Source organism: Necator americanus, chromosome II, assembly GCF_031761385.1.
Source record: "Necator americanus strain Aroian chromosome II, whole genome shotgun sequence".
Classification (NCBI taxonomy): Eukaryota; Metazoa; Nematoda; class Chromadorea; order Rhabditida; family Ancylostomatidae; genus Necator; species Necator americanus.
Genome location: NC_087372.1, coordinates 10,088,598 through 10,109,018, shown reverse-complemented (window position 1 = coordinate 10,109,018; position 20,421 = coordinate 10,088,598). Strand labels below are relative to the sequence as shown.

General features: G+C 39.8%; 2 protein-coding genes across 2 annotated transcripts in view; both read right to left on the bottom strand.

Annotated features, from left to right (window-relative positions):
* Positions 1-7,182, bottom strand: part of RB195_017359 (uncharacterized protein) — a gene marked incomplete at both ends in the record, with an annotated part of 28,101 nt that extends 20,919 nt beyond the window's left edge. The window contains 3 exons of the mRNA XM_064184323.1: positions 4,357-4,446; positions 4,495-4,582; positions 7,109-7,182. Of these exons, the coding sequence (XP_064040204.1) occupies positions 4,357-4,446; positions 4,495-4,582; positions 7,109-7,182 (252 nt within the window). The remainder of the gene's footprint in view (positions 1-4,356; positions 4,447-4,494; positions 4,583-7,108) is intronic.
* Positions 7,183-8,270: 1,088 nt separating this feature from the next.
* RB195_017358 (uncharacterized protein) lies at positions 8,271-19,614 on the bottom strand (the record flags this gene model as incomplete). Its single annotated transcript, XM_064184322.1, has 11 exons — positions 8,271-8,320; positions 9,206-9,350; positions 9,463-9,591; positions 9,666-9,791; positions 10,219-10,320; positions 11,076-11,165; positions 11,288-11,452; positions 11,521-11,628; positions 16,548-16,691; positions 19,393-19,471; positions 19,541-19,614. 11 exons carry the CDS (start codon positions 19,612-19,614, stop codon positions 8,271-8,273), a joined length of 1,212 nt encoding a protein of 403 aa, XP_064040203.1.
* Positions 19,615-20,421: the final 807 nt, after the last annotated feature.

The following is a 20,421-nucleotide window of genomic DNA, read 5'->3' as shown; positions in this document are numbered from 1 at the left end:
GTTGGAGTGTAGCTGTTAGGAGCGTAACGGAACCCTTTCTGGCACCACCCATCGCTGCAGTTTGTGACGGTCCCAACTCGGTTACAACTGCTGCCTAAACCGCGGCGTTTCGCGCGCGTACGCAAATGCACCGTGATTCATGTCGTTTTGACCCGACTATATAATATCACTTCTTCATTTTTCGGTGCCACCCATATCCCTGATAATTTTGAGGCGCGCAAATGGTAAGTGCCTGCCCCTGTATATACCAATTATCAGTCTGTATGGTGTATGGTATCTATCCTTCACGAATTAGAAGTGATCACTAATGTTGCTCGGTCAACTATGGAAAATGAGGAAATAGTGTCGAATCTATATATTTTCTGTAAATGAAATACCAATTATCAGTCTCAATATAATTATACAGTACAGCAGAAATATGTCCGAACAATGAGCACACAACTACGAATACACTTATGTACTGTAGACTGAAAACCCTGAATACACCTGTCTCGTCATTATGCACGCATACAAAAATCTCAAAGATAGAAGAAATTTTGTGTGAATTTCTTGATCACCTTGACTCTCCGTTGTTCGTCGATGTACTCGAGAGCGCGCCAATATTACTTCCATTGAAGTGGAAGTGAATTTCTTAATGAACGTAGTATTTGAATGATGCTGTAGATAACGCCTGTATCGAACGATTCCCTACATCCTTGGTGCTAGAGTGCGCTGATAAGACGGGCCACTCTACAAAAGAAGAAACGCACAGTCCAACATCGCTTTCGACAAAAACAATGACATAAGGTGTAACGGTGTAACAGTTTACAGCAAATGGGAACTGTGCTGCGGTACGACTCGAATCTTCTTGAGATGAATCTTTCAAATATCATGTAGTAGAGTCAAAGCGACAGTGAAGCCTGACGCAGTCGTCGCATAAGCGACTACGCTCGAAGCTGTGCGGCGGAGCACAGGCTAGAATCTAAGGAAGATCCTTAGTGACACCCTTCCTCGCTGTAATTCGTGATGATTCTACCTCGTTTCTAACCGTTATTTCCACCGTGCCGTTTCGAACGCGGCCGCTTACGCAACTGCGCAGTGCTTTCTGTCGTTTTGACCCTCTCTTAGCAAGCAGTAAACAAACGTATTTTATACTTCGACTAGATAGGAAAAGCATGTATTTTTTCTTTGAGTAGAATTGAACAAACAGTCAACTACTCTTATCTGGCTCTAACTACACTCGCTACAAGCAGGCTGCCTTGCTGTATGCGGAAACAGTAACCCAGTTGGTCCCATCAATTCGCGCAACCACACTGCAATGCCCGCAGTGCGGCTTCCTGCCGCACAATAAATGTATGTGTGTATGTAACATCCAAAGCACGCATATACACGTGCTAATTCCCGTTCTTAGGAGTAAACGATTACTTTTTAGAAAGCTTTCGGGTGGGGGAAGGAATGTTATATTGAGTTTTGCAGCAGATATTTTACGCACAACACACTCTGATTCCACAAAAGGGTGACGCGCGGTTCGCTTCTGCACAGGCAATGGCGGAATTTATATGATACCTTCCATTTTTCAGAGGAATTTTCCGAAGACATACAACAGCAGCATTCGTAGAAAATTTCAAGGTTGGGTTGTTTCCATTCTTCTGTTAAGATTCAGGATTACAAATATCACACGTTTCGCGTTTTCGGTGTGACATTTCGAGGTGTGACATTTTATGGTAGGTCCTGAACCTAAGACATGGGGAATCCAACACCACAGAGTGGCGGGTGGGTGTAGCGCAGTTGGTATTAGTATTAGTTGGTAGAGTTGGTAAGGATAGATTACCAGACATGTCTGAGAGGATAAAAACACCCCGCAATTCATTTCAGAGGGTAGTCTAGCGTTCGTAAACGATTCTATATTGAAGACAACGCGTTGGCGCATCTCGAGCGGATTCACTAACACCAGAGACTTTGTCCTTATCAAATTAACGGTACCAGTCGGATCTGCCTCAAACTGTCAATCTGAGCAGTGGTTTGTCCACATGTTGTCTTTTTCTACCCAGTGTTTCACATTAAAAAAAGTTTTCGAGAAAGCCGGAAAACAAATTCGATGACAAAATGTTCATTCATCTGTACGGACTTAATACCTCAATTGATGTCAATAGCAACAAAGCTAGAAAAAAAGCTGTGGAAATGAGGGAAACGTTCTCTGTGCAGAAAACGGTCCTTGAAGAAACGTGCATTTCAAGATGAAAATAATTTCTTGAAATGAACAGGAAACGGCATAGGGGAAAAAATAAGAGGCAAGTTCAGCCAGTTTACTTCCGTACTATTTACAGATTCGAAAGAAAATGATCCCTCAAAAAAAAAAAAGAGACAGCTAACCAAAAAAGTTTCATCTATCCAGGTAAGTTATCATAAGTGAACAAGAAATTCCAGAACATTCCACCACATTCGAGCAACCTTGGGGATCACACAGAGACCAGAAGCATCACATGAAAGATGTAATGACTGGAGGTATTAGAGTGAAATAAGCTGCTGGTTAAAGTGAACCGCCATGGTGGTCCACGTGGTGAACGCAGTATGGCTGCGATATGGAAAGGGCGTTGACGAATGAGACCCGCGCTGAGACAGCGGTCGTCTCCGCATATCGTTCGGACTTTGTACTTTGACCTAGACCTTTACATCCATTGTGGATTTTCTTCTCATTGTGTTTGTTGGATTCGGCGAAACAATCTCATTTCTTCATTTGTTTCGGGACTCACTTATCTAATTAGTTCTTATAATCCTTGAATTTTTCCTCATAACCCTTGAAAAAGGTGAATGAAGATAAAACATAAGCGATTTTTGTGGTCTACTTATTCAATAAAAATCGACTAATTTTCTCTTTGATCGGAACCGGCACCACTGCGAAGCGCATGGACAATCCAACAAAATATAAGTTGGCTTACATCCTCTAGAATATATACATATATTACAGCATAATACATATATTGATCAGTATTGATTCCAGTAAAAGTTCCAGAGAGATCCTCAAGGACTATTTTTCCGATGAAGACTGTAGAGAAGTAGGGAAGAATTTACGAATGTTTGTTAAATAGGCACGAAATCGATTTACATCGATACATCGTAGCCAATTGTTGTCGTTCGGTCGGTACCGGTTATGAGTGGCCTCAAAAGGTTTTTCCAGCGTTTTTGCTTTTTTTCTGCTCTTTGCCAGTTCTTAGGTTCACTTCACCATGAAAGCAGCGCTTACCGTACATTGCGCTGCACATTAAATCATTTTACAAATAATCGGTGTCTCGAATGAAACGATCATTTGACTTCTCGACTAGTTTGCACTCTACCGAAATTCTTCAGCTCTCGAAAAGGAGATATTTCCAGTGGTTCGAAACTCGAAATATTTGACACCTAAATCGATTTCAATCAGTTCACTTCAGTTTACCATGTATTCCGGACCTACCAAACATCGAAAACAACAAAAAGCGACAATTCCGATCAATACATGATTCACTTGCGAGTGGTGGGTAGTTTTTTTTGTCCAAAGACATTCACAGCCGTGCGCGATCGTAACGAGGTCGGTCACAGTCTTGTGCGAGGGTTTTCGTTAGCATCTTAGCATTCGCGGAGGAAATTGCTAAGGGTTAACACGCTCCAAGGACGATAACATTTAACCTAGCTTTTTTCATGAAGCGCCAGGATGACTACACTGTAGCCAATTCGGTTCTTTGCACCCAATGTTTTTCTGCCGTTTAAACTACATGCACTTAGGACAACTGCCACATGTGAGACCAGAAGAATTTCCAAGTCACGTCGAAAAGGTTAAGGTACAAAGCTCTAGTGATGTAGCACGTGGCCACTAGTTCGAGGGGAAGCGTATTCAATCAATGTGACGTCAGGTCAACTCCGAGTCATGCTCAGTCGGTTTCGAAATTCACTCCTCGCACAACAGCGGTGCTCTTTCGATTGAATCAAGGGAGAGAGAAGGGAGTGTGCGTCAAGCTGAGAATGTAAGTGTATTGAGAAAGAAGAGTTGCACCCACAAGATTGTAGGATTTTGGCGGGTACGAAATCGCTGCGATTCTTGGAGCAACCAATCCATCTCATTGATTCCACAGATCATCAGCTGCGGACACGATTGCGTTGTTTTTTCTTCCCTCGAATGTCAATTATTGCCACACCGGGTCAAGGCGACTTGATTCATGGTGCACTTGGGTATAGAATTGCAGCGGTGAATGCAGATAGCGAGGATCCCATCTCGATCGTAACTGCTAGCGGTATTGCGTTGCTTCGAAAGCAGCCGCTTACGCAATTGCACCAAGCTTAAGGAGAACGATCAAATAAATGTCGTTATGTTGCCACAAAACAAGGCGCTTTCTCCATCCTTACCTTCAAATTTATGCACATTCCAGTGAAATTTCGAAGCGATGCAGCTTCGAACTCTTCGCAAGCAACGACAAACGTATCATCGCAGCACACCTATTGTTTGGGTTTCAGCTCCATAACCGAGTTGAGAGAGGGCCCCACCGCGCATGCTTCCACATCAGGCCCGTTATCCGTACAACAGAGCGCACCACGGACCGAATTCGCAAATTTTCGACGATGTCCTGAACTCCTGAATTTCTTGATACATTTCTAAAGAATAGGTTACAATGTGAAATACCACCGAACACTACGAATCCAGAACACTGCAGCATATTTTGTACCTTTTTTTAAATTCTGATTTTAAATTATTGAAAACCAAGCGCTGGAATGCTATACTGGTTCTTGCAAGAGACGGATAATGACGATTTATCAAGCGAGCTGCCTTACATGAGTCCTCTGGACCTGCGTGGGTTCTTTGATCTGTGGATTCGTAGATCAAGTTCTTCACTTACGCTTTAGTCGTTGCTAAGTATATCCGTACTTTTACCCACAAGGAGGAACAAAGGAATTTCCATAAACGATGGACTTCTTCAAAGAAACTAGCTTAGAGGGTCGTAAATAAAGCAAATTGCGACAGGAAGCTCTCCAAATCGTTTTAGGACATTTCCGCGAACTACTGATGCAACTGGATTTTCCTTCAATGTCACAATTCTACTAACACAAGCTCCTTCCTTTATCAGTTATCCTTGATTATCGGTGAACAATCAATGGGCTACAGATGTTATTTAATGCCGCTCGCTTTTAGACGCAGTGCGTCTGTATGTGTGATACGTTGTCAGATGCCTCGTAGGGAAATTCGATCAACAAGGCTGTTTCCTGCGCCGTTTTCGTAAGCATTAAGAAGGATGGTGCTCGCATTCGTAATCTACACTATATCTCTACCTTTTCGTTGAGATCGTCTTAAATCCTAATCATATTTCCTGGTATACTGGCTTTAGCTCGCCAAGAAACATATGAATAGGAAGCTATGAACTACCTACAGTAGGAGCAAAAGGTTACACTTTCATTTTCAGGAGGTATGCTTAACAAGCCATTAGGGTCTTTCTACGTTGCCTGAGGAGAAAGCTGCTAGTTTTCTACAAAGTGGACGTATCGTTAATTGACGACGTTAGGATCCCTCCACGATAAGGGGTGGGGGTGTATGTAGCTTACGAGTATGAGTGATCAATTTCCCCTATAATTCTGAAAAAGGCATATGAAACAATCTCGTGCCATCCCATCTTCCTTACGATGCAACCTTATTATTAAACAGAACGCAAGCAACTCCGTCGTCGTCCAACGTCCACAATTCAACTAACATAACTAAAGGTAAGCAATAGAAGCTGCAAGCTACCTACCTACATGCGCAATCGTAAACGCGTTACAGACTTCCACCGTACTTCATCCGGAATAAGTTTGCATCGTAGTGGAGACGAGATCACACAAAGCTGTTCCATATACTTCTTTCTGGATTAATAGGCGGAATTGACCGCGACCACGCTCACGCTCATGAATCACACTCCTGTCCCTATCAATTCGTTGAGATCTTGTTAATTTAGTGATACGTTGCCTTCAAAAAAAGCCAAGCAAAATTAGAACTTATACTAGAATCATGCTGTTGTGGAAGTAGCGACGTCTCTTACAAGATCAGTTGCAGCGCAAAACAGCACTAGATTGTGTCTGAAGTACCTAAAGAAACCGAGATCGTAGGGTAGGAATTCTAGTACTCTATAGGATAAAATAAGTTGATGCTGCTCTCTTCGAAAACATCTTAAACGAACTTAAAAAAAAAGAGCTAAATAAATAAAAAAAAACTGCTTACGATGATTCAATACTAACGCTTATCTTTGCGGAAGTTCTTATGGGTTTTGCTTAGTACAACGCAAAATAAGGGATATTATTGAAAAATACTTTACCGTATTAGATGTTTCATATCTGTTGATATTGTTTTCGTGGCGCTGTCCACTTACTATAGTCGTAGATCAATTCGCTTTAGGAATACGAATGTCAGATTAAATCCCCCCACTTGAAATAATCTCACAGCGTAGTTGAAGTCTAAATTCGGGACTGAACTTCTGCAACCAAATGACCTCGACGCGTTTGCCGCAACGTATGCTTTTCTCTGCATGACAGCAACAACGTCTTCCTCTTGCCTGACTTGAATGAGCGACGATATTCATCGAACAATTTTGATTGATGTCGACTTCGAAATGACGAGAAGTGATACACTAGGATTGCCAGCTACCCTGTTTCTGCCAACTCGTCGGCGTCGTCACCACCATCCCAGGCAAAAAAAAAACTAAGTGTGCGAATGATCCCGAAACATTAGTCAAAGAACGGATTAGTGTAGTCTAGTCAAAACGACGTCAAGCCCAGTGCGTAAGGCTAGCGATTGCGCGGCTGCACTCGAATCGGCGCGATGGAGCCAACTGTGATTGAGATGTGACCTTCCTTGGTCCCACTCATTTCTGCAGTCCGGGTGAAGCTAACTCCACTTTACGACCACTGGCTCAACCACCGCACCGCTTTGAGCACAGCCGTCTATGCGACTACACCGAGCTTCGCGTTCTTTTCACCCAACTGTAACAATTTTGACGTATTTCTCCAGCAATACCTCACAGCCAAGTTCATCATGTTCTTCATAATTATTGATCGACACCTTCAACTAAAGTATCGCACAAGTCCCACAATACCTCTCGTCAATCTCTTTTCAAGATGAAGAGGTTCTCTGGCTAACCTATTAAACACCAGTTTTTTTACTGTCCCGAAGTAGTCATCAATCAGTAGAATTCCGACGATCGATACCATCATGAGGGTGCTTAACCGCGTCTGCTGAAAGACTAAATGTGAACACTCTCAAATATTGTTCCTGATCAAAATACACTCTTCGAACTCAACAAATCCACCCCAGTCAATATCCACGGTATATATGGAACATCTTTTATCAACGAATACCGGCAAAGACCATGACATCATCAATAATATTAACATCAAAATGACTGATTTATAAAAATTACAAGGAAGGGAGACAAGAATCAATGTAAACGCAGAACGTCCACAATAAATGACTACCCAGGAAACATCCAGTGATGGGGATGTAGACAAAAATGCTTCAAATGAAATGAAATTTCACATCAACACAAAAAATACACGAGAGAAGAACATTAAAATAGCAATAACACAGAACGAAATACCTGCTTATTATTGTAAAGTCCGATCTTAAAGATCGCTCATGTACAGCTTCCTCCGCTGATGTTTTCGCTTCAATCGCCCCGTATTAATTTCTGAATTTTACATATATTCAAAATCTGTTCTGGTCTTCAGCCGAAAGGTTGTACCGACCGCATAGGACGCACGGTGATTGAAGTAAAAACATTAACAGTTGTCACTATACTGTGAAAGAAGACGGAATTTGGTGATGAGATGGTCTGCTGGTGGACGACAGCACGATAGCAGTAGTTGGGGAAATGATTTGAAAAAGTTCTTCATCTCTACGTTCTATACGAAAAGATATCCAACTAATAAACAATTTGACCGAGTAGGGATGTTGTTCCTACCTTTCGTACCGTGTATTTTTCTACCGATCTCGAATCCACCACCACATAAATACTACTGCCTACTATATTTTTCGTAGTTCAGCTCCAAAAATACAAAGTATAAGGTACTATTTCACCACAAAAACGTGATGAACCACCAAACATCACGAATAAAAAAAAGTCAGCTCCGATAAAAACCAATAAACATATGGGAGGACTATGAAGAAGGGCTTAAAATGACGATGCGTATATTATGCACATAATACAGGAAGGAAAAAGCGGAAGCCCGCAACACCAATGCACAGAACACAATAAAAATGACGAGATTGTATTGCAATATCCTACCATATCCATCGACGCGAACTACTCGTGCGTTAGCAGACGTATACGTTTCGTTGGCGGTTCCCCAGATACTGAAACGACTGACTAGCCGTTTAGAAAGAAGGTAGAAGCAACAAATTAAAAAAGAGGTTAAAAGCGTCTGGAGAAAGCTAAAATGATATCTGGTACCGACTATCTAACACCTTCACAAGCCCCCAGGATCGCTGCAAATTACTAGCCTCCTCTACCGAAAAAGAGAAAAGCTTCTTGTCTTAGTGAGCAAAACAGATTCGCGGTTTAAAAGCAGTTAAAACATGAATACGTATCGGTACCGGAACTGCCCGAAATACAACATCATTACGGCTACTTTTCCGGAATGATTGTAACTTTTCAATCAAACTAGCTCAATAATTTCCACTAAAGTATACTTTATTAACCCTTACCGTCACCCAATATCGCGATAATAAAAGCCGCTGAATTCTTCAAAAATTATCAAGAAAGTGCTACAGCTACATCAATAGCTGTAGCAAATTAGGTACATCAACAATCAAAACTCGTCATTAAAGGCATCACTCCACGAATCTGAGGAGGTACGGATTTCAAGTGGAGTATTCGTATACGGGATGAGAGACTATGGAGAGGGGGGTGATTCCGTCCATTTCTTCCTAATTGCCGTAAAAATGGCCCGGAAGATACGGCTTCAGGCGTTCTAGCGCATCATTTTCCACAAGGAGTTCGACAAGAGTGCGAAAGCCTTGTGCGGCGCCGCATCTTCCGGGCCGTTTTTTACGGCAATTAGGAAAAATCGACAGAATCACCCCCCTCTCCATAGTCTCCCATTCCGTATACGAATACTCCACCTGAAATCTGCACTACCTCAGATTCGTGGGGTGATGCCTTTAAACGGAACTCAAAATCCACCAGAACCAACCCCTCATGCAAAAACCCAGAAAATACTATAAAATGCAAAAACGTACTGGATGAGCTTAACGACATGGCATGAATGCTGTTCGCGTTCGTGTTTACACTGCCTATACACGGCTTCCGTTCACTTGACATATGGGCGACAATTTCTGTGACTAAGCAACCATGATCTCGCGTCAATTCCGCCCATGTGTCAGTCTAAAAGAAAACTTCCATAGTGACCGGTACTTCAAAATATTCTCAGCAATCCATACTCCCCAAAAATCTGCACATAATATCTAATAGTAATTTTATATGTTCCAGTACTAACCAGGATTACACTGTTGATGTTCTGCGCTATAAATTTAACGGCTTCATTTTTCAGTTCGGCCGAGTTGTACATGTCAGCGTAGACGAGAAACTTACAGGCAGTGTCAACAATTAGGCCACTCCGTAAAACCTTCAAAAATAAACGTTTTAAAAAATAACGAACCATATTATCAACTACCGTTGAAAAACTTCGCAAAAGCTTACATGGTCAGCCATCTCCTTCAGTCCAGGTAGTTGAAATCTGTCAGCGGCTGCTAGCAGATCCAAACCCATGGATTGAATATTCGGGGATCGACCAGAGTACATATACATTAGTAGTTCATGCATCACCTAAATCGAACATCGTTTAAAGGCATCACCCCACGAATCTGAGGTGGTGCAGATTTCAGGTGGAGTATTCGTATACAGGATGGGAGACTACGGAGAGGGGGGTGATTCCGTCTACTTCTTCCTAATTGCCGTAAAAAACGGCCCGGAAGATACGGCTTCATTCGTTTTGGCGCACCATTTTGTACAAGAGGTTCGATTGGAGCGCGCCAGTCTTTTGCGGCGTCGCATCTTCCGGGCCGTTTTTTACGACAATTAGCAAGAAATGGACGGAGTCACCTCCCTCTCCGTGGTCTCCCATCCCGTATACGAATACTCCACCTGAAATCTGCACCACCTCAGATTCGTGGGGTGATGCCTTTAAGCAGTGTAAGCAATTTTTCCAAGTCTTGATAAGATATTAGGTTTCAAAAAGAGCACCATTACTCACTTCATAATCTACATCCTCAAGAACAACCCGATTTGTTTTAGCCTCTTCCGTATGCGGCTCTAACATGGCGGCAAATACTGGAGATCGAGCAGATAGGACAACCTGAAAATGGTCTCCCATGCATTAAGAAAAAAAACTCAACCCACAAACAACACATGCTATATTCTCTTGTAGTTCATGGTGCTATAGAAAATTTATGGTACGTAGTGTAACATTTCGTGAGCTTCTATGAACGGGGCAGCGCAGTTTGAAGCGCTCGGATGTGATTACGTGAGGGTCTGGTCATTATAGCGCAGCTAGTGGGTGGTTTCCAATACGAGGATGTAGGAGTACGAGTTAAAACTGTGTCTAGACGCGCAGATGACTACTGTACATTCGTCGGACACATACTGCAGCAGGGGATAGCGATATAGAATTAGAAGAATTATTGGACCACATTCGTAGGGTACTACAACACAGCCGCACTGACACACATTCAGGCGTAGAGGGACCGGTAAATGATACCTGCGCATCCTCATTGCATGAGGCAAAGGACAACAACACTGGTATTGCGAGAAGAACAATAATACTTCAAAAAGTTCAGTAATCAGTCTAGAATGAAACCTGATTTGAATGCTTCAGCATAATAATACAGAATCTAACCCTCTTTACCTTTTCCTTACTTTTTAAGTCTGTGTAACAAATAAAGGAGAAAAAAGAAACCTATGAAACAAGCCTAACTTAATTTTAAAAGAAAGAATTTCTAATGTCTCTGGAACATTCTTATAGATGCTCAAACCAGTAACCACTTTTCTCTGCTCAGACTTCAATTTAGCCATACCTAATTCTTTCGAATAGAATAAAGATTAATAACCAACCTTGTGAACAGGAATTTCTTTATCTCCTACGACAATGGTAAAATCAGAAAGTTTGGCGTCCTTAAATATTGATTCGAGATCCTTTGTCACCTGAAAAAAATAGATCTAGAGTATGAAGCCTTTCAAAACACAATCCTATTCTTTTACGAGTGTACTTTCCTGTTATATAAAGGCTAATATGCTACAAACTCAAAAAATCATTCGATGGTCACCTCTGCAGGCTTAGGTTCCGGCGGACCGAGTGTTTTCGGCGCTTGACTTGTCCTTGTTACTGTGTCAAAAGTGACCGTCATATTCAACACTAATTGCAGTTCATCAGATGGATGTACATGGCTAATTAAGAGATCTCTTCGGATGTACTCAAAATATCCATGTAACTGAAATTGACAAAATTCAAGTTGTGAAACCCTAAACCATCATGAAATACTGTAAAGACAATAAATACCTGCTGTGTCCCTGTATATACAGTAGTGGGGATTTCCTCGTTCCGGGAATTAAATACGGTAAATTTAAACTTCGCCTTGAATTGTACATTCGTCTGATTGGAGAAACACTGAAAACAATATATAGAGTCGAGAACGACTATTCGAGTTAAAGCGAAGATTTGATGCACTTCTACGAGTACCCTGGAAAATTGATGTGAAATCTGGTTATAACAGCAGTCAACCAGTTTTATAACAATTGTAAATGTTGTTTGAAACTTGGAGACCTCACATAAAGAGATTAAGCTAACGTTTTAGTTCTGTTCAAGAGCAGTTAAATATCAGGAATCATCACCTTCTTTTTTCTATCGATCGTGAAAACAGAACGAGCCAACACCTCTGCTCAATTTGTACTCTACTGAGATTTTTTCAAGTCCCCGTCTAGAAGTTTTCGTTTTCTCAGCAAAATAAAGTCCTTCGTTCCCGTTAAAGTACACATTTCAGACTTTCATGCTCATCGAGAAAGTGCAAATAACTTCCCGGGCTAGACAGAAAGTAATCACAACGTCTGCTGCAACACCTCAAAGAACGAGCACGCATAAATTAAGCCAACGTCAGCAACATTTGTCCATGTCTGTGACGAAGCGCTTTTCCAGAAGAAAAAAAAAACCACTTGATGGATATCCGAAATCATACCACCATCTGGCTACCATAAACATACTTCTTTCAAAGGAGGAAATGCCTATCTCTGGTTAGTTATCCTCAGAATTACTTTTTCGTTCACAGAATTCTCTTAGTCATGTGTTTTTTTTGAAATTCGTTGAAGTGCTACTGAATAAACATGTACGCACACAGACATAAATATGCACTCACGACGTCCTCAACATAAACGACCACAAAACACTACTAACATATTTTCAGATGAATATTTTCCCTGATTATTTCCTAACAAAGGTACACAGGATGAAAATATAATCTATCGTTGCCGATCCGATCACGATTTCCACTCCATCCCGAAGAAAACATCGCCAGCGATGTGCTGATCACTGTACAAGGCGCACCGATTTATGGAAAAACTGCTATCGTAAACATGTTTTCGTGAGACGATGGACATGGCGTTCACTTAGCAATGAGAAGCGACGAGAGCAGAATGATTCGATAACAATAACTTCACTAGGCGAGCATGCCAGAGGTATTGCTTTTTGATGAACGTAGCTGCGTATTTAGGATACCATGCGCTATGAAAAGTCATATTTGAAGGTAAATAGAAGTTTTTACATCAGTAGTGTTACAAATTAGGACAGCAGCACTATAATTCCTTTAATAATCAGCTATGAACAAACTTTAAAAAGTGGAAAATCGTATGGAATTGCTAATTTCGAACATTGCGAGAACAAAAATCGCGAACAACAGCAGACCATGAACTGAAAACATCGTTTTTTTGTACTATGCCATACTCCACTAAAATATATTTAAGAAAAGTGTATTGGGAATATTCCACTCATTTCTAAACACATCTTGCTTTTTAGTGTGCCCGCAATGTATTTTAATGAATGAATAGATGCTCCTTTAGATTGAGAACCATTTGATTCACACGCATATACTAGTACGTAGACAAAAGAAAAGAAAAATAGCACGAGTGTGCGTCGAAATTTCTCCAATTTCTCATCTAACGAAAAAGACCGACCGACTCGATGAATCAACCTAGCTCAAGGGCAGCTTGGTAGATCATGTTTAACCCGATGAAAAAGTGTGAACCAAATAATATTGGGCAAAAAGACGCTCTCGATCAGCATATTAAAAATGCTCATAACCTTAGGTCACGCTAGATCAGCTGAGCTATTTATGGTCAAGGGCTATACTTTTCGGTGAAGAAGTGGACAATTGGACCACAAAGGAATTATATCGGCCTTAAGATATAAACAAACCCAAATCACTAGGTAGAATCCCTTACTATTCGAAGTCTCTTTAAATGTTCATGAAGGCACAAATTCTTCTGGAAAACAATCAGCAAGCCCAAACGAATCCAGTCAATCTCTCAAAACAGGATTTTCCAGAGTAATCCTCTCAAATCCCATGTTATTACAATTCGATAACAACTACTCATCCCGCTAACCTTCGTTCCATGATCTACTCTCAGCTACAGAACATCTGCAGCGCTGTGACCAGCAAATCTACTCGGACTAATCCATGAACGTCAACAGACCTCCGGCTAATCGCTCTACAAAATCCCAAACGTGTTTTTCCTCCTCACTAGTCACACCGCACCACACACTGTCAACACTTCTAATGACATCGGATGAAAACACGGCCTGCTGAGTGAGCGTCCGCTCGCCTAGGCCCAACAGCAACAACCGTGATGCCGTGCCTCGGCAAAAACAGCCAATATTTTTGTTTTTCACAACTTTAGTAATACCTCGTGTGTGTCGAAAATAAGGCATGCAGTTAAGCTTGATGCACGTCTTGTTAGGCGGACACGTGACGCGACCTCGCAATGCGTTGCCGACTAATGGAACTGTATCGATAAATCGACAATGGTCAACGATTACCGCCACTTCCTAACAATAGCAAATGAGTGACGGCGATAAATTTTTGCACAAAAACATTGCATTGTTTTGCAGATGAAGAATTGTTGTTCAAGCCTGTAGCTGCACGTGTTCTGTATGAAAAGCATAGCGTCACTGGACATGACTACAATTGCAGCCTCGCAGAATATATCACACAATCCGACAACTTGCAATCCCATAATTAACGCAAAAGCTCAATGAACGTCCGCAAGAATTCAGAAAACGAACATTTCTTCAACGAAAATTTTCCCGATAAGTTGTTTTAATTAAAAAAAAACAAATATCGCTCTGTGGAAACACACACGTTTAGCAAATAATGTTAAGGTTCCTTAAAAAACCCCCAAGAAGGCGCCGTCAGCACTCCCATTTTACGAAATACATGCTCACTTCTGTATTTTTTGATATGATTATAAAGATTACAGATTTATATTAAACTACAAGTACATGTGCATATATATTATATTAGAGATCTATGTTTTGTTACATTACAGAAGCATTAAAGATCCCAATAATACAAAATATCCCAAGTTTGGATAATAGAAAGGATAATATCCGCATTCATTGAAAATGAGTAAATAGAAAAACAGTCGGGTTGATGATATTTTCAGGTTATTCACGGTTAAAGTTCTTACTTGATACGAAAGCTAGATGAAAATTGAGGAATGGGCTTCTCTATAATTTCGATAAACACAAGAGTTCAAGTGCATCCGACAGAACGTTAGTATTTTCGAGCGAACATTTTTCATAAACAACTGCGGGAATCAAGACAATCTAGGAAAAGATGAATATATACTATCTTAAAAAGAAAACAATGAGAGTAGTTTATATCTACTGATGTGAATTGTAGTCCGCACTAGTAACTATTGCTTTTACATCCAATTTCTCATTCTGACTACCACATAGAATTCGGGGCGAAAAATTTTATGGACGTTTGCTACCCATCAAGTTTCGTATTCACCTAATTCTGAGTTCCACATCAATTACACAACATCATTTATAACGACGACTAATGCCTATGTTTGGTCATCGGCCGGCGATGAGCAACCTTTGACTTGTGGAGGCAGCCATAAACAGGTAAAGTAAAGATTCCTTAGCTCAGACTCCTAGCTTCTACGGATATTGACATAGAGAAATACGGAGCTTTAAAAAGTTTTAAAAAATTATGTTCTCTTACAATTTTTCTGCTGGGTGCAAAAGCAACTTTTGAAAACAAAACGGAAAAGAAAAATATCAAACATCTTCCTGACGTCCCCCTTCCCCCTCACATGTCATCATATTACCCAGTAAAGCACAGCGCTTCGACTATTTTCATAAACAAACGAGCGAGACAGAGCCGCAATGAGATTGCACTTGAAGAAAAACATGTTCAAATGCAGGATACGCCTCTGCCTCTCACTGCTGACAAGCACCTTTCACTAATAATAACATCAAATTTGACGGTCGTCTCGACAACTCAATGACAGTGACATTTCAAAACATTGAAGTAATTGCCTGACATTAGTTGACTTGAATGGCGAAGGGAATACAGCGAAATGGTCCTTATCATCAATTCTACTTCTCACCGGTAATTCGCACCCTACGGACAACACATCACATGTTAATCACTACAATAACAAGTTGGTTTTGTTGACCAGCACTAAATGAATGAGAACAAACAATTAGTCGCTTATGCATAGTACTTTAGCATGAATAGAAATGCCTAACTATGCAAACGCCACAAAGAAATTCGATAGTTACAAAATTAGGAGAAAAAAAAACAAATTTCGGACTTGAGTTAATTCGATAGAAAATAGTTGGTAAAAAAAATGCAGATGAAGAAACATTTTAGCAAGAAAATAACCCTAATTTGAAAAGTTATTATATGCCACGTCAGTACAGAACGAAAAGATTGCGTGCTGACATTTTCAGAAGAACTCATTAATTGAGAGAAGTATCGAAGTATGCAAGAATTAACGAATTCAATAAGTGCTTCCAACTAGAATGAACCTATAAATGAAAATCACGTTTCAGCAATAACAATAGAGCATAAAGAGTCAAACAAAAACCCATTGATGAGAAAACACTCATTACGAAATTGGCTCCAATTTTCGACAGAAAATAAAACAAAATCTACAGACTTTCATGATGATAAAACGTTAATCTAATAATAAGAGCGATATTAAATAGAAACGACCACATCTAGGGCCGAAATCATTTATGTAGCAAAATTTTTACATTGTTTCAAAAAAAGTTTTACTATCTCAATAAATGGATTTTCTGTGTAGTACTTCGAGCACTAAAATAACCTGAACTTTTCGACATAAATATCATGTCAAGTGAACAGTTGCGTATGAAAAGAACAGCGGTACCAGAATGTACCAAAATGATCGACATAAAAGGAACTCCCGACGTTCATGAGAGCAACAAATAAGATTTTTAAACTATTGAAACAAACACAAGAAACCAAAACTGATTCGGAATGAGCTGACAAAGAGATAACTGACCTGGAAAAAGCTAAAGTCTTTATTTGACTCCTTGTTGCCTTGTGGATGTAACCGGATTCGAAATGTTAACATTGGAGGTTCTAACGTAGCCGCAGACACGTTTGGCGTTGATGTTGGTGGTGGCATTGGCATAGGTGTAACTTGCTGAAATTTTACGTAGTTTCGTATGTAAGGTGTCATTAAAAGTGCTAATTTAGTTTGCGAAATCTTCATTTTTCACATCTTTTGACAATTGTCTGGTCCATACGATAAATCCTTGGCCTTCAAGGCGCAACCACTCATTCATCTTTCTCTCAGATGGAAATGATAGGATATACCGCTACAAAAATACCACGCAAACTGTCAAATCACGCAATCTGGCTATAAAATACGTCCCAGACTGCAAACAATCAATACGAAAAACACCACATCCTGACCGTTCTCTGACGTGTTTGAAAAAGTGTGGTTCTAAATGGCACGATCTCTCCAAAAATAAGTGGAAGCAGCAAGAAAAGTTGCAGGAAACGTTCGTGGAAAAAAAAATAGAACTCCGATAAAAGCAATCCACAAAAACTCTAGCCACAGCAGAACAGAACTATGTTAACTATAGTTCTGTTCTAGTGTGACTTATTATTATTTATATACTATAAATACTAGATAGCTTTGAGGATAAACCGTAAATACCATGAAGAGATCGTTTTCGTTCCACCAGTGCCACCGTACACAAATCTAAGAGAATAAATAAGCTGGACTTAACCGATAACCAGTTCAGATTGGATTTCATTTAAAAAAAAAGAACAAAAAGAATAGTCAAATGAGCGCTATCAGAAAAGACGTTCTACAAGTTTTCAATGAAAGCCCATCCTTAATCTTATGGCTGCTATTTTCTAATGCTTAGTACTACGCCCGATCAATCTACTACAAAAAAGACACTCCTCCCTATTTTTCATCTAGTCCGTCACCTTTGAAAAAACCAAATTCTACACAGGAGGAAGCTAGTTGCTATTCTTTTTCAGAGAAAAAATCCAAGAGAAAGGAAGAGTTACTGAATGATACATGAAAGCTCACCATTTACGATATTTTCAAGATCTAAAAATCAATAAGAAGTAGAACGCACAAATTTTTGTGAAAATCAAAGAATTATCATTTAAAAAAACGTCGAAATGATTTAGTAACCATGCATAAATCTGTCACTTTCATACACTTTGCATAGGTAGTTGAAAGTGTGGGAAATTTGTTCGATGTATTTTATAAATTCGCCAACAGAACTAGAAGAAGCCACACCGAAACAAATTAATATCAATTTTTGTTCCATTCTTTACATCTGAAAGACGGCCCTGTTCTACGAGTGCGAGACAAACCTGATCTAATTCTAACCGCAAAAAGAATAGAGTGATACAAGTTATCGTCGAGTAATGATTGGCTCGAAAAAAAAAAACTAGTTGATGGCAACCAACAAATACAAACAAGAGCAGTCAGTTTTTGGAGATTAAGGTGTTCCCAACTCTCCTTGGTTCCTTTTCTTTCTTGTTCCGCCAAAGTTACAGTTTCAAGCTATGGTAAACTATCTCCTAATCAGTAAGGAGAAATGTTATCAAAAACAAAAACGTAGATGTGGCAATAAAATTAAAGGTGTACGAATTTTACTTATGACACTCGCTTTATCTTCAAACTTGCTTTGTAAGACAACACATTCTTTCAAATACTTGAAGTGCGTTATCTTTCCATACTTAGTACTCAGAAGCTTTGCTCAAACCCTGACCGATGATTCCAAGGTAACGCTCATAGCTGCCAATACGTACCACTGCAACCCCCTTCAGTTTCACCTGGTCATATGGTCATGTTCAAGAATCACATACTTCTCAACCTAATCACCACTAGAACCACATTTCAACAACCAAAAACAGTTGTGTTTTCGCCACTTTGCTTCCTACGTGCATAACACAAGAGTATCTTAATGGTTAGAATAACTCGACTGGATGTCGATGCAGTGACATTGATGAAAACATGTTATTTCACTGAGCTCTCTTTTCATTCTATTACTTCTGCGCACAAACAAGCTGTTCCATAAGTGGTGCAACGAGTATTATAGGAGCTAAGACCAAATAATGATTCATTAGCGATTTCCAATTTTACCAATGCTCAATTGCATCAACGGGAAAAATCGGCAATCAGTGCAGAAGGAATGTTCGCAAAAATTCACTGAGTTCCAAAGGAAAAAAAAACTCGACTTTTCGGAGCGTCAAACATTACCAAACAATTAAGTTGGTGCAAAATGTTTAACGAAAGAAAAACACAACAAAAGGACAATTTAAAAGCAATGAAAATTGCAAAACCTGAAATTTTCATTATTTTAAGTTGTCATTGTACAATCCATTCTATTCGGATAAAATATTTCTCAAGTGCACAAAGCACACGATTAACGTCGAAAGAAAGTAAGAAATGCAGAGAAAGCACATCTTCATCACTCTGCATCGAATTAGTTGCAAAAATACTTGGTGAGTATTTCAAAAACATTGAATAGACGCTAATACATGATAGAGACAATATTTTGATAGTGAGGAAAAGTAGGTCTTTTTAATGGTGAAAAAGAAGAAAGTAATAGAGAAATATTTCCAACTGCGTTCCTGCCCGTTCGAAATTCAACCAAAACTTCCACATTTCACTCTTTCAGTACTAAGCTGGAGCTAAACCCCTGGTCGTAGCACTTCCTTTCGATGCATTTTTAGCAAATGTCACAGACTACGATGCCACAGATTGAATACTATTCCAAGATTTGAAATGGCGAAAAAGTTGAAAACGAAGAGAAAGAAAACGAAAATAAAAGACAAAAAAATGAGCTTCAAACAAGATGAAGATCGCTTACTGTGAGATCACGAATTTTTGCCGACGTTTCCAAATATCGGCACTCACATTGACTGAATCCCTTGATGGTCCAGACATGGCTTAAAGCAGAATCGATAAGTTATCCGAAACTATAGATTAAAAAAACCATCACGGAATACTAAACAAACCTGTGGGTTACCGAACGAACTTCCGTTGTGGACCAGCTATCCGCAGGTCGTAATGGACCCGCACAATCGGCCATCAGACCTTGAACTGAAATTGAAATATGATGAGAATGGAAATGATTGCATTGGTGAACAAAAGCGCCACGTAACGTTTGCAATGAATATTCAGCCAACGATGAGAATGACGAAACGCGGGGAAAAAAAAAAACTCATCCAGCGAAAGGATGGAATGCTGGGAAACAACAAGAATTCATGTGAAAAACAACGGAAAGGACGTGGTATTTCTGGCCTTGTCAGATTTGCTATTAATAGGTAAGGTCAGCCAATTAGATTGTTAACAGGAAACTGTTAAACTTTAAACTGAGAATGCTGAATATAACAAGGAAATATCAGAATATGTCAATGCTCACAACGAAACGAGAATAATAGTGACGTCAACAAGTTTGTTACCAAAACTGATGGGAATTGTCGCTAGAAACTTCCAGCCTTCTTTAAATGATACTAAAAAATGTCATCGGATAAAACGTTCGCATGTTTGAATTATAATTCCTCCTTTGTTTCATGAAGTTATATTGAGTAAAGAATATCAGCAACTTTGATTATTTAAGCACCCATAAAAACCATTAGAAACATTTCAAAAAAACCAACAAAAAAGATCGAGTAGGCGAAGGATAACAATAACATAACAACAGGAATATCATTCTGAATCTCACAAAATATAAACGACGGCAAAGTCCACGACGGTGAAGAAATAAAAGATACTTTAGAGTCAAATCAATATAGACGCATTTGGGCAGGGATAGGAAAGACACCAAAAACTTTCTAAGCCGCAAATTTGCAAAGCTAGAGGTGATTGATATCGACAGTTCTATCTCATTTAGAAA